The sequence below is a fragment of the Vulpes lagopus genome, chromosome 5 (assembly GCF_018345385.1).
Source record: "Vulpes lagopus strain Blue_001 chromosome 5, ASM1834538v1, whole genome shotgun sequence".
NCBI lineage: Eukaryota > Metazoa > Chordata > Mammalia > Carnivora > Canidae > Vulpes > Vulpes lagopus.
In genome coordinates this window covers 68,507,180-68,520,278 of record NC_054828.1, presented here as the reverse complement: position 1 = coordinate 68,520,278, position 13,099 = coordinate 68,507,180, and the positions used below count along the sequence as shown (strand labels likewise).

Here is a 13,099-nt window from a genome sequence, read left to right as displayed (position 1 = left end):
TAAAACCCAGGCTAATTTGACAAGCGATTGACCTCTGAATGCCCTGCCAGGCTGTGACAATGAAAAACGTCTCCAGACATTTCTGGATATCCTTTAGCAGGAATAGGGGAAGAATATTGCCCACAGTTGAGAACCGCTGCTCTAATTATTTAGGAAATAGCATTTTTAAAAGTCTTTAAAAATTAATGGAATTAAAATGGTATACTAGGGATGCCTGGGTGGCTCAGCGGTTGGGCGCCTGCCTTTTGGCTCAGGTTGTGATCCCCAGATCCGGGATCGAGTCCTGCATCGGGCTCCCTGCGAGGAGCCCGCTTCTCCCTCTGCCTATGTCTCTGTCTCTCCTCTCAATCTGTGTCTCTCATGAATAAATAAATAAATCTTTTAAAAAATGGTATACTGGAAACTCTTTTAACTTATTAAATGACAATAAATGAAGAAAGAGCAACAAGAGAAATTAAATTGGAATTCAACAGCAAGAAAAAATTTGAAAGCCCTCCAAATGTTTGGAATTAAACAAGACAGGTATGAGTAATCCCTAGGTTGAAGGAAAAAATCACGTGGGAAATTAGAAAGGATCTTGAGTTGAATGAAAATATAAACAAAACGAAAAACAAAAAACAAAAAAAAATTTATAGGATGCAGCTAAAGCTGTGCTTAGAGGAAGATTTATAACTTTTTGTGTGCTCAATATCATTAATTATCAGGGAAATGTAAATTAAAACCATAAAGGGGGGCAGCCTGGGTGGCTCAGCGGTTTAGCGCTGCCTTCAGCCCAGGGCCTGATCCTGAGACCCGGGATCGAGTCCCACGTCGGCCTCCCCACATGGAGCCTGCTTCTCCCTCTCCCTGTGTCTCTGCCTCTCTTTCTCTCATGAATAAATAAATAAAACCTAAAAAAAAAACATAAAGGGATCCCACTGCATGCATATTGGCATGACTGTAATCTAAAAGACTGGGTATACTAAGGGTTGGTGAGGATGTAGAGAAAACAGAGCTCTCATACATTGCTGGGGGGAATGTATAATGACATAGTCTTTAGAAAACAGTTTGGCAGTTTCTTAAAAAGTTAAACATATCATACGATACAGCAGTTCCACTCCTAAGTGAAATGAAAGCATGTGTTCACATGAAGCCTATTTGAATTTCACAATAGCATTATTTACATTAGTTCCAAACTGGAGGCAATCCAAGTGTCCACCACTGGTTAATGGATACAATGTGGTATGTCCGCATTATAGAATACACCTCAGCAATAAAAAAGAATGAACTATTGAGCTATGCAGCAGCATGGATAAGCCCCAAAACATTATTCTAAGTAAAAAAAAGCCAGACACAAAAGACTACATGTTGTATAATTCCATTTATACAGGATTTCCAGAAAAGGTGGTCTCTATAGAGATGGAAAGTACATCGGTGAAAGTGGGAACTGACTTTAGGCACAAGAGAACATTCTGGATGAAGAAATTTATTTTTATTACTGGATTGTGTGATGGTTGTACAAATAGTATAAAGTGAGTAAAAAAATATGGAACTGTACACTTACATAAAATTTAAGAAGTGAATTTTGTCAATTATACCTCAACAAAACTATTTTAAAACAAAAGGTAAGGATCTCTATCCTGCAAAGCAATCAACCTGAAGACCAAAGCTAATTGATTCTAAGAAATGTCTCCAAACTCTTCTCACTTCTCTGCTGTTAAGAGAGAGCTGAGTACCTAAGAAAAGAATTCCTGGAGCCTCCTAGAGACATTCCAATCATTTGACCCATAGATTCAGGAGTGTAATTATTAAACCCATCACACACCAAAGACTACATAAAGGAAGAAGCTGTTGCTGAAGATCCTCCAAGAGAATTGACTTATTCTGTGTGGCAGAGACTGCCAGCTTTCCCACAACATACATTCTCCCCTTTGTCCACGATAATTGGATTTTTAGCTGAATGCCTGGCTACTCAGAATGAGAGCCACAATTTCAGCCTGCCTTGTAGCTTCTGACAATGTGACTAAGTTCTGGCCAAGGTATGTGAGCACGAGCAAGATGTGCAAAACATCTGTGCTCTGCCCTTACGGGATAGAGACCTGTCCTTTCCCCGTTCCACTGCCTAGAGCCATCTTGGACTGTAGGATAGCAGAGCAGGAAGCCTAAAAACATCTGAGCCCCTGACAAATCAATAGAGAGAAGATACCATACATACCATGCCAGGTTTTTCCACAAGGGAAGAAAGAAATATCTGTCTTGCGTAATCCACTGTTAATTTTGGCGTCTGTGGCATGCAGCTGAAACTGAATCCTGCAATAAGAATATGATCTGTTGTATGCAATCCAGAGGCTGTAGAGTGTGGCAGTTATTTCCAAATGTATCCATTAACCATTCAGAAGTAAAGAATGAGAAGGAGGGACAAGGGAAGGGGAAGAGAGAGTGAGAGAGAGGAGAGAGAGAGAGAGAGAGAGAGAGAGAGAGAGAGAGAGAGAGAGAGAGAGAGAGAGATTTTTATCCAGCCTTAATATCTGGAGCATTTTCCTGCTGAGCAACAAGGAGACCAGTATATACCTGGGCAGGATGGTTATGATTGGCAAATTTCTTTTTCTTTCTTTTTAAAATTTTATTTATTTATTCATGAGAGACACAAAGAGAGAGGCAGAGACACAGGCAGAGGGAGAGGCAGGCTCCATGCAGGGAGCCCCATGTGGGACTCGATCCCGGGACCCCGGATCACACCCTGAGCCGAAGGCAGACACCCGACCACTGAGCCACCCGTCCCCAAACTTCTCTTTCTTCATGTAAAGGAGAACAGAAGCCAATGTGAGAAGTCCCAGGACCTACGGAAGCCTCTCTGCCATGGGAGGGGAGGTTCTTTCGGGCTCCTGCTTCCAGGTCTGAGCCTCTATAAAGAGGCACCCTAGGTCCTCCTCTGTCTTGTCCCCCCTCCTTGTTTTCCAGGCGCTTACTATTGCAGCTACTTGTCAATGGTTTCCTTGTTTTTCTAGTTCACAGTGAGACTCTGCGGGACACTGCCAGTAGACAAAGTCCAAGAAATTAGGTGGATTCAGAATGGACAAATGAAATTTGGGAAAGACCAAGAAAAGAACCACCTTCTTCCAGAAACTGCTACTGCTCCCCATTGCCCAGAAGAAAGAGTACTCATTCTCTAGCTTGGCCTGTGACTCAACTTGCCAGCTCCTTTATTTGACTCCATCTCTCCTTTTCAAAGGTTTTATGTACATCACCTCATGGATGCTTTACCATAGCCCTTTAGGGAGGTGCTATTATTCCTACTTTACTGAAAAAGACATTGGATCATTGAGGGGTTAGATGACTTACCTGAGGTTGCACAGACTGCAGCCAGGATGTTTTGCAGGTAACCAGACTCCAACTCTCATCCGTTCCATTGCACCAGCATGTGCAAGACCTGTGGGCAAAGACCTTGTAAGTGGACAAGCAAGACCCATTCAAAAATGTTCAAATGAGGGGCACTGGGTGGCTCAGTGATTGAGCGTCTGCCTTTGGCTCAGGGGTCCTGGGATCGAGTCCCACATCGGGCTCCGCAGGGAGCCTGCTTCTCCCTCTGCCTATGTCTCTGCCTCTCTCTCTGTGTCTCTCATGAATAAATAAAATATTTAAAAAAAGAATTTTGTAAAATTATGAAGTGCTATACAAAGATGACTTACTATTAAATTATTTTTACCTAATGAAGCATGTTTATATGGCCATGGCTACATATTTTGGATCCAGATCATTGTTCCTTGTGGTCAAAGTAGATAATTAAGGGTAAATTTTATAATTTAATAGTATCTCTCTCTTATTTAGTAGGCTGCTGTCATCTTCTCATGGGATCAGTACCTGGAATAAGAGGACATCTAGATTAAGAGAAATTTATCTTTTTTTTTAATTTTTATTTATTTTATTTACGATAGTCACAGAGAGAGAGAGAGAGAGAGAGAGAGAGAGAGAGAGAGAGAGGCAGAGACATAAGCAGGCTCCATGCACCCGGAGCCCAACGTGGGACTCGATCCCGGGTCTCCAGGATCGTGCCCTGGGCCAAAGGCAGGCGCCAAGCCGCTGCGCCACCCAGGGATCCCCCGAGAAATTTATCTTATATCATACCTCTGTCCTCACATACTCCTTCACCCACTGGGTGCTCCAATCATGCTCTCTGTCTTGGTGACGTCCAGGACCACAGACTCGAGCCTCTCTGATGTCTGGCCTCTCAGCTGCTGGACCTTCTCCTTCTGACACGCAGCCAGCACCCTCAAGCCTCACAGGTCCCGCTGCCTGGCCAGCAGGTTCCCAAAGCCCTCATCACACATCACAATTAAGTCGTTGTTGTCTTGGAGGTGGCCCACCCATCAGCTGCCTCTCCTGGTACTGGTGGGGAAGATGGTGGAGTCTCACGGGGATGGGGAGGGTCCTCCTCCTTCTTCAGTAGAAGGAGAAATTCAGACCTTTCCTTTCCTGGCAAGCTTAGGAGAGTTGGCATTTATTTTCTCCTTATTTCGAAGCCCTCTTGAAATTACACAAGACGGTGGATTATGCAAGATTTCCAAGGAGAGTCTCATTTCTGCCTTTGAGGTTGTTTGCTTCCAGTTCATTTTCATATCCTGGTTGAAACTTGCCCCGACTACTAAAAAAAACACAATTAAAAAAAAAAAAACACACAAACAATTTTAAAAATCCTTATATGGCGTGCTCCTCTGTCAGAAATTCCCAAAGAAACATTTTGTTTGTTGTTCCAAGTTTGGCATTAAAATTCTCTGTATCGTTTGTTCTGGTCCTGGTCCAGACGCGGTATTTATACTTTTGTTGTTCAAGAATGTTTTAAATGGTCTGGCCAGGCAGTACTTCAGTGACCAGCCAGCCCCCTGAGACTCTGGATCGCTCTCTCTTTTCCCACCTCCCCTGTGGGGTTCACTGGAGAGCCTGCTGGGCCTCAGGGGAAGGGCAGGGCCGTCCTATGGAAGGGGAGGCCTGCAGATGACAGAAGCTTCTCTGCCTTCGCAGAGAAAGAGCTGGAAGAGAGGCCCAAGCAAGGCTGGTTAGGGGAGGTTTCAGAAGGTTCAAGGGAGCAGAAGCGAGCCACACCGCAGCTGCTGGCCAGAAAACCCTGCAGCAGGTGTGTGCTTACAGGGACGCTCCCTGGGCTGAAATAAACAACGACACATCAAGGAATAGGATTTTAAAACTAGAAGGACCTGCTCTGCCAGTTGCTTATAGGGTATGTACTTATTCACTCTGGCCTCTAGTTTCCTCCTCATTAAAACTGGAATAATACCTATGAAGGTGAATATTAAGGTGCTTAGCACAGTGCCCGGCATGTAGTAAGTACTACGTAAATGGTGCTATTGCATTGTGTGTGGACTGGAATCCCGACTGCCACTTACTAGCTGTGTAATCTTGTGCAAATGACTTAACTTCTCCGAACCCTTGTTTGCTCCTCTATAAAATAGGGGTAACCTCACAGGGCTTGTCATAGAGATTAAATTAAAATTAAAACACTAAACACTTAAAACACTCCATGCTTGGGACTGAGTAATGTCCAATAAATGCTAATTATTTCTATTATTTTATTGGTATACTTCTCTCATCATGTCTAGTCTTGCTCCTCTCATGCCCCTCCAACTAGGTTCATTCCAATTAATTCCCCAATGGCAGCAAAAAGTGATCTTCTCCAAAAATAAGTAGCCTCAAGGGGAACCCTCTTACACTGTCAATGGGACTGCAAACTGGTGCGGCCCCTGCAGAAAACAGTATGGAGGTTCTTCACAAAGCTAAGAATTGAGCTACCCCACAACCCGGCAATTGTACTACTAGGTATTTATCTCAAGAATTCAAAGGGGCACACCCCCCCCCAATGTTTACAGCAGAAATGTTCAAATAGCCAAAATATGGAAAGAGCCAAGATGTCTATCACCAGATGAATGGATAAAGAAGATGTGTTGTATATATACAATGGATTATTACTCAGCCATCAAAAAGAATAAAATCTTGCCATCTGCAGGGCACCTGGCAGCTCAGTTGGTTAAGCTTCTGCCTTTGGCCTAGGTCATGATCCCAGGGTCCTGGGTGGAGCCCTGCATTGGGCTCCTTGCTCAGTGGGGAGTCTGCTGCCCCCTCTGCCCCTCTCCCTGCTCATGATCTCTCTCACTTTCAAATAAATAAAATTTTAAATAAAAAAAGAAATCTTACCATTTGCAACAACGTGGCTAGAAGTAGAGGGTATTATGCTAAGCAGAATAAGTCAGTCAGAGAAAGACAAATACCATATAATTTCATGCATACATGGAATTTAAAAAAAAGATTTTATTTATTTATTCATGAAAGGCACAGAGAGAGGCAGAGACACAGGCAGGGGGAGAAGCAAGCTTCCTGTGGGGAGGCTGATGTAGGACTCGATCCTGGGACCCTGGGATTATGACTTGAGCCGAAGGCAGGCGCTCAACCACTAAGCCACCCAGGGACCCTTCATAAGTGGAATTTAATAAAATAGATGAACATAGGAGAAGAGTAGAAAAAATAAAATAAGATAAAAGTAGAGAGAGAGGTAAACCATAAAAAACTCTTAACTATAGGAAATAAATTTAGGGAAGGGGAGGTGGATGGGAGATGGGGTAATTGAGAGATGGGCATTAAGGAGGGCACTTGATGTAATGAGCACGGGGTATTATATGCAACTGATGAATCACTAAATTCTACCCCCAAAACTAATAGTATGTTAACTAAATTGTTTAACTAATGTATGTTAACTAAATTGAATTTAAATTAAAAAAAATTTTTTTAAAGAAATAAAAAAAGAAAGTAGCTTTAAAGCAAATCTATAGGGACACCAGGCACATCAGCATTCATCTGGAACCCTGGCAGAAAGTAAGGAAAATAAACTACAAGGAGGCGCCAGGGAGATTTGGGGATGAGATAAATGTTCTATATCTGGACTGATGGTGGATGGTGGTTGCACAGGTATATTTATAAGTCAAAACTCATCAAACTTTATGAGGGCTTTTTTTTTTTTAAGATTTTATTTCTTTATTCATGAGAGACACAGAGAAAGAGGCAGAGACATAGGCAGAGGGAGAAGCAGGCTCCCCATGGGGAGCCTGAGGCGGGACTCGATCCCAGAATCCCAGGATCATGACCTGAGTCAAAGACAGGCGTTCAACCACTGAGCCACCCAGGTGTCCCCAACTTTATAGTTAAAAAACATTCACTTTGTTTAATATCTATTTTATCTCAATAACATTGGCTTAAAAAAAAAGGTAAACAACCTCCCTGGTCATCTATTACATTACTAAATTTTCTCTTCTTAATGGCATTTATCAGCTTATGAAATTATTTCATTCATTTTTTTATTTGTCTATTTCCCTATAGCTCCACCCCATCAGAATATAAATTGCTTGGAGGCAAGGACTCAGTCTCCTCTACCACCCTAACCCCAACATCTAGAACTACACCTGGGGGATCCCTGGGTGGCGCAGTGGTTTGGCGCCTGCCTTTGGCCCAGGGCGCGATCCTGGAGACCCGGGATCGAATCCCACGTCGGGCTCCCGGTGCTGCATGGAGCCTGCTTCTCCCTCTGCCTATGTCTCTGCCCCTCTCTCTCTGTGTGTGTGTGTGACTATCATAAATAAGTAAAAATTGAAAAAAAAAAAAAAAAAGAAGCCCCTTGCTTTAAAAAAAAAAGAAAAAAAAAGAAAAAAAAATAGAACTACACCTGGCACATAGTAGAAGCATAATAAATTCTTTTTGACAGAGTAACTCATTAAAATCCTTCAATGGTTCTGCCTCCAAATTATATACTGATTTCATCCATTCTTATCATCCTCACTACCACCTCTCTGACCTACACTACCATTATTTCTTGCTTGGATTATGTAATTGTTCCCTTGCTTCCACCATTGCCCCCTCATTTCAGTCTCCACAGAGCCCCTTTCCAAAACTTAGATCACATTACTTCCCTGCTTAAAATCAAAACAAAGCAAAACAAAAATGTGTGGAGCTAATTTGATTAAGAGGCTGAATGGGTAAATAAGAAAAGGAGATTCACTCTGCCTTCAAATTGAAGACAGAATTGCCTAAGAAAAGGCAATTTAAAACTTCAGGAAAATACAAAAGCTATACAAGAAAAGTTATAATTGTAACATGAAGGAAACTAAAATGTAATATTGGAGCAGATCTGAATCTCAGTCCACAAATTTAAAAAAAATCAAGCAAACACCTTAACTGTTAATGATAGAGTCAGGGAGACAACCCCTAGAGCAAAAAAAATCAAGTCTTCTATCTGCATGGGTATCCTCTTAAATGTCTGCCATCCCAGTCTACATGCTCTTTATATCTGGTGAATCTCTACTGCCTTCCTGCTATGGGAGGAAGTGAGACACAGTCTTATATGAAGTCACCCAGGGTCTCATCTGCCTAAGCACACAATGCAGCTGTCACTCTTTTGAGTCTTGCCACCTCCCCAAGGCGCTTCCACAAGTGAATGGTACTTCTTGCTTTGGACCGAACCTCACTCTCTTCTCTTATCAGCCAGAGTGAATCTCCTTCTTAGGGAAAAGGCCCTGCTTCTCTGAGACGCTGTGTACACCCACAAGTCACAGTCCCTTTTGTTTCTTTCCCTAAATCCAATAATTTCTCTAAAAATATTAAGGTTAGAGAAAGAAACTAAAGCTGGAGAAAGTGCAGGAAATGTATTTCAAGTATCTCACCCTTAGGTAAAGAAGTATCAAATTATCTCTCCACTTGAGTAGGGAAACGGAAGACAGGGAGCAATGATCATGTGTAAATTAATGTCTCAAAATATCACCTAGTCATGGTCTACCCCTAGTATATTTTGTGTCTTTAAGAAAGAAAATTTGAGGGACGCCTAGGTGGCTCAGCGGTTGGGCATCTGTCTTCGGCTCAGGGCATGATCCTGGGGTCCTGGATCAAGTCCCATTCGGGCTCCCTGCATGGAGCCTGCTTCTCCCTCTGCCTATGTCTCTGCCTCTCTCTCTCTATGTCTGTTGTGAATAAATAAAGAAAATCTTTGGGATCTCTGGGTGGCGCAGCGGTTTAGCGCCTGCCTTTGGCCGAGGGCGCGATCCTGGAGACCCAGGGTCGAATCCCACATTGGGCTCCCGGTGCATGGAGCCTGCTTCTCCCTCTGCCTATGTCTCTGCCTCTCTCTCTCTCTCTCTCTCTCTGTGTGTGTGTGACTATCATAAATAAATAAAAATAAATAATAATAAATAAAATAATAAATAAAAATTTAAAAAAATAAAATCTTTAAAAAAAGAAAGAAAATTTGGTTTTGACCTAGATTCAACCTTTTTTTAAAAAAAAGATTTATTTATTTATTTATTTATTTATTTATTTATTTATGATAGACGTAGAGAGAGAGGCAGAGACCCAGGCAGAGGGAGAAGCAGGCTCCATGTTGGAAGCCCCATGTGGGACTCGATCCCAGGACTCCAGGATCATGCCCTGGGCCAAAGGCAGGTGCCAAACTGCTGAGCCACCCAGGGATCCCCTAGATTTAACCTTCTTAATAGCAGAGTCTAAGTTTTGAATTTTCCTGGGCAGTGACTGACTCCCCAACATGTCCCACTTAATCTAAACTATGGCAATTTACCTCCTTGTCAATGCTTGGTTCAGGGATGGACAAACCTAAGTCAGCTTGGGTCAATGAGATTCAAGGAGAGTCTTGTTGAGGGCTCTGGGAAATAGACTTCCTTAATCTTTAATGCCATGGAAAGGCAGGCTCTTTCTTCTCCGTTAAGTTGTGAATGAAGAAGTGCAGAGTTCCCAGTACCACTGGCAATTGTAGCACAACAATAAAGATAAGTGGGTTAAAGCCAAAACCGTGGATGGCAGAGCAAAGTAGAATGAACCTGCATCCTCGATGCCATCATTCAGCCACTGAATCCTGTCATCTTTCTTTGTTGTTAAAGCCAATGTGAGAGGTTAGGGTGGCGGCGCCACGGCGGGTCTGGGGACCTAAACCAACCGAGATCTCCCGAGGCTCGCGAGGGCGCCCGCTTCTCTAGCGGCTTAGGGGACCCAGTGCCTGTGATGGCTCCAGTGTCGGGTTCCCGCAGCCCAGAGAGGGAGGCCTCGGGCTCCGGGTCGAAGCGTCACAGCTCGTCAAAGAGCCCTAAGCCCAGCAGATCCGCCCGCTCCCCGCGGGGCCGCCGCTCGCGCTCGAGCTCTCGCTCGCACTCCTGCTCTCGCTCTGGGGACCGGAATGGTCTCAGCCATCAGCTGGGTGGCTTCAGCCAAGGGTCCCGAAACCAGTCCTACCGATCCCGCTCCAGATCCCGCTCCCGGGAGCGGCCCTCTGCGCCGCGGGGCAACCCCTTCTTTTCTGCCTCCTCGACTGCGTATTATGGCGGCTACTCGCGTCCCTACGGAAGTGACAAGCCGTGGCCTAGCCTTCTGGACAAGGAGAGGGAGGAGAGCCTGCGGCAGAAGAGATTAAGTGAGAGAGAAAGGATTGGAGAATTGGGAGCTCCTGAAGTATGGGGACTTTCTCCAAAGAATCCAGAACCAGACTCTGATGAACACACACCAGTAGAGGATGATGAGCCAAAGAAAAGCAGCACTTCAGCTTCTACTTCAGAAGAAGAAAAGAAGAAGAAGAAGAAGTCTGGTCATTCGAAAGAAAGGTCCAAGAAAAGGAGAAAGAAAAAATCCTCTAAAAGAAAACACAAGAAGTATTCTGATGACAGTGACAGTGACTCTGACTCTGACACAGACTCCAGTGAATGAAGATACAAAAAGAAGATCAAAGAAAGCCAAGAAAAAGGAAAAGAAGAAGAAACATAGATCGAAGAAATACAAGAAAAAGAAATCTAAGAAGAGTAGAAAAGATTCCAGTGATCCAAGCTCTAAAGATTCCCAGGAAGAGTTTCTGGAGAATCCCTGGAAGGATCGATCAAAGCCTGAAGAACCCTCAGATTTAATTGGCCCAGAGGCTCCAAAAACACTTGCCTCTCAGGATGATAAACCTTTGAACTATGGCCATGCTCTGTTACCTGGTGAGGGTGCAGCTATGGCTGAATATGTAAAAGCTGGGAAACGTATCCCAAGAAGAGGTGAAATTGGCTTGACAAGTGAAGAAATTGCATCATTTGAATGCTCGGGTTATGTAATGAGTGGTAGCAGGCATCGCCGAATGGAGGCCGTGCGACTGCGGAAAGAGAACCAGATCTATAGTGCTGATGAGAAGAGAGCCCTGGCGTCCTTTAACCAAGAAGAGAGGCGAAAGAGAGAAAACAAGATTCTGGCCAGTTTTCGAGAGATGGTATACAGAAAAACTAAAGGGAAAGATGACAAATAAGGATTTTCTGATTGTTAAGCAGACATTTTTAACAACAAAAAAAGAAAGTCTGGGTTCTATATATACATACAAAAAGATTATGACCTGAAAAAGCTTTACAGTGCTACTGTGCCTTCTATTTAATTCTTTCAGTCCTTCAATAAAAAGCTGCTTATTGGTATAATTTTAGCAAGTTCTTTGGGTTATTTTTGGATTGATCATAATAACTTTCTGGTTTAAAAATCCAAATTACGAATGAAATCTTATTGTACTTGGGGAGGTGGCATTGAGAGAAAGTGTCAGTAAGATAAGAAACTTAACTCTCATACCATGGGACAGTGCTACTATTAGCTCTACATGATGCCCGTCCCCCACCCCCACCCCAACTGAACTTGTGGGAAATTATCATTCCTCTGTGTTGAATGTGTTATAAATGGACTTGATAGAAACATACAGGAGGCCACTTTTGTTAACAAGATGGAGGCATTGCTGAAAAAGCAAATCTGGAATTTGAATATTAACTTGTGTAACATATAGTCTGCCCTGGAAGTATTTTGGTTTTTGTCCCTACCTCTACCCCAAATCCAACAAAGAAGCCAAAAAACAAACTAACCCACGGACTTACTGAGTTGAAAATGTGAACGTTAGTGTTTTAAATTCTTAAAAGGTTACTTAGAAATGGTTCTTCAAATATAAAATATTTGGAAGTGCACTGCTGTGCCAATGTAAGTACATTATTTCCATCTAAGCTATGCTTAGATGATTATTTGAATACTGGAAATGAGTGGGAGTCAACTATGGTTAGGAGTTTAATAGGGAAAAATATATTGAAGCATTGGTTTTAATTTAGTCATTTTATAAAGGATGAAACTAAAATGATATTAAACATATTTTAAGTCTGTCCTTTATGTAATAAGCATATTTCATTTTAAACATTGTTAAACGTTTCAGTTTATTTTTTACATCTGTCATTCAGTTCAATTTTGTATAGAACCCCTCACTTTATCACTTTTTTATGGCTACTATTGACTTTTAATTTAGTGAGAAATGGAAAATTCTGGGACTAGCAGTTCTCATGATCTTTTTTCTTCCATTATTTTGTTCAGTTTGAGTTGTTAGGTCACAAGAGGGAAAGGAAAGGGGACAGTGGAAGTTTTGGCTGTTTTTATTAAAAGTTATTTTGAGCTGTGTTATTATGTGTCTAGAATAAATCTAAGTGACCTGGGGGATGGGGAAGTTCTAACTCTGTGGTTATAAAATGCCCTCTTTCCTTGTAATAGTTTAAAGTGGTTTTTTCCCCAACATTTTAAAATAAAGCAATCATATTTCAAAGTATAAAAAAAAAAAAAAAAAAGCCAATGTGAGTTGGCTTTTCTGTCACTTGCTATTCAATGCATCCTACCTGATACACAATTTGGTGTCAGGAATAAAAGTGCTGCAAATAACAGACTGAGGGGGTTGTACAGTGGCCCCCTCCAAAGATATGTGCACATCCTAATTCCTGGAATCTGTGAATGTTATCTTTTTTGTATAATATATTTTATTTTATTTATTTTTTAAATTTTATTTTATTTACTCATGAGAGATACAGAGCGAGAGAGAGAGGCAGAGACACAGGCAGAGGGAGAAGCAGGCTCCATGCAGGGAGCCTGATGTGGGACTCGATCCCAGGTCTCCAGGATCACACCATGGGCTGCAGGCGGCACTAAACCGCTGGACCACCGGGGCTGCCCCTGTGAATGTTATCTTATTTGGAAAAGGGGTCTTTGCAGAGGTAATTAAGTGTTCATTTTGCTATTTTCAAGTTCAATT

At 42.5% G+C, this 13,099-nt stretch overlaps 1 protein-coding gene and 1 long non-coding RNA gene across 4 annotated transcripts in view; one reads left to right on the top strand and one right to left on the bottom strand.

Annotated features, from left to right (window-relative positions):
- Window positions 1–4,676, bottom strand: part of LOC121491949 — a 56,862-nt gene extending 52,186 nt beyond the window's left edge. For 2 of the 3 annotated variants that reach the window (XR_005988080.1, XR_005988081.1), the window contains exons 1-3: window positions 4,105–4,672; window positions 3,322–3,409; window positions 2,195–2,289 (exon numbers count right to left, since the gene is read on the bottom strand). This is a non-coding gene — a long non-coding RNA (uncharacterized LOC121491949). Of the gene's footprint in view, window positions 1–2,194; window positions 2,290–3,321; window positions 3,410–4,104 lie in introns of all 3 variants that reach the window. The other variant, XR_005988079.1, reaches the window with a different exon arrangement.
- A 5,279-nt stretch (window positions 4,677–9,955) lies between these two features.
- Window positions 9,956–11,471, top strand: LOC121490395 (NF-kappa-B-activating protein-like). Its single transcript, XM_041754033.1, is given in 2 exon segments — window positions 9,956–10,734; window positions 10,736–11,471. Coding segments are annotated over 2 exon segments (1,266 nt in total). The 5' UTR covers window positions 9,956–10,041; the 3' UTR covers window positions 11,309–11,471.
- Window positions 11,472–13,099: the final 1,628 nt, after the last annotated feature.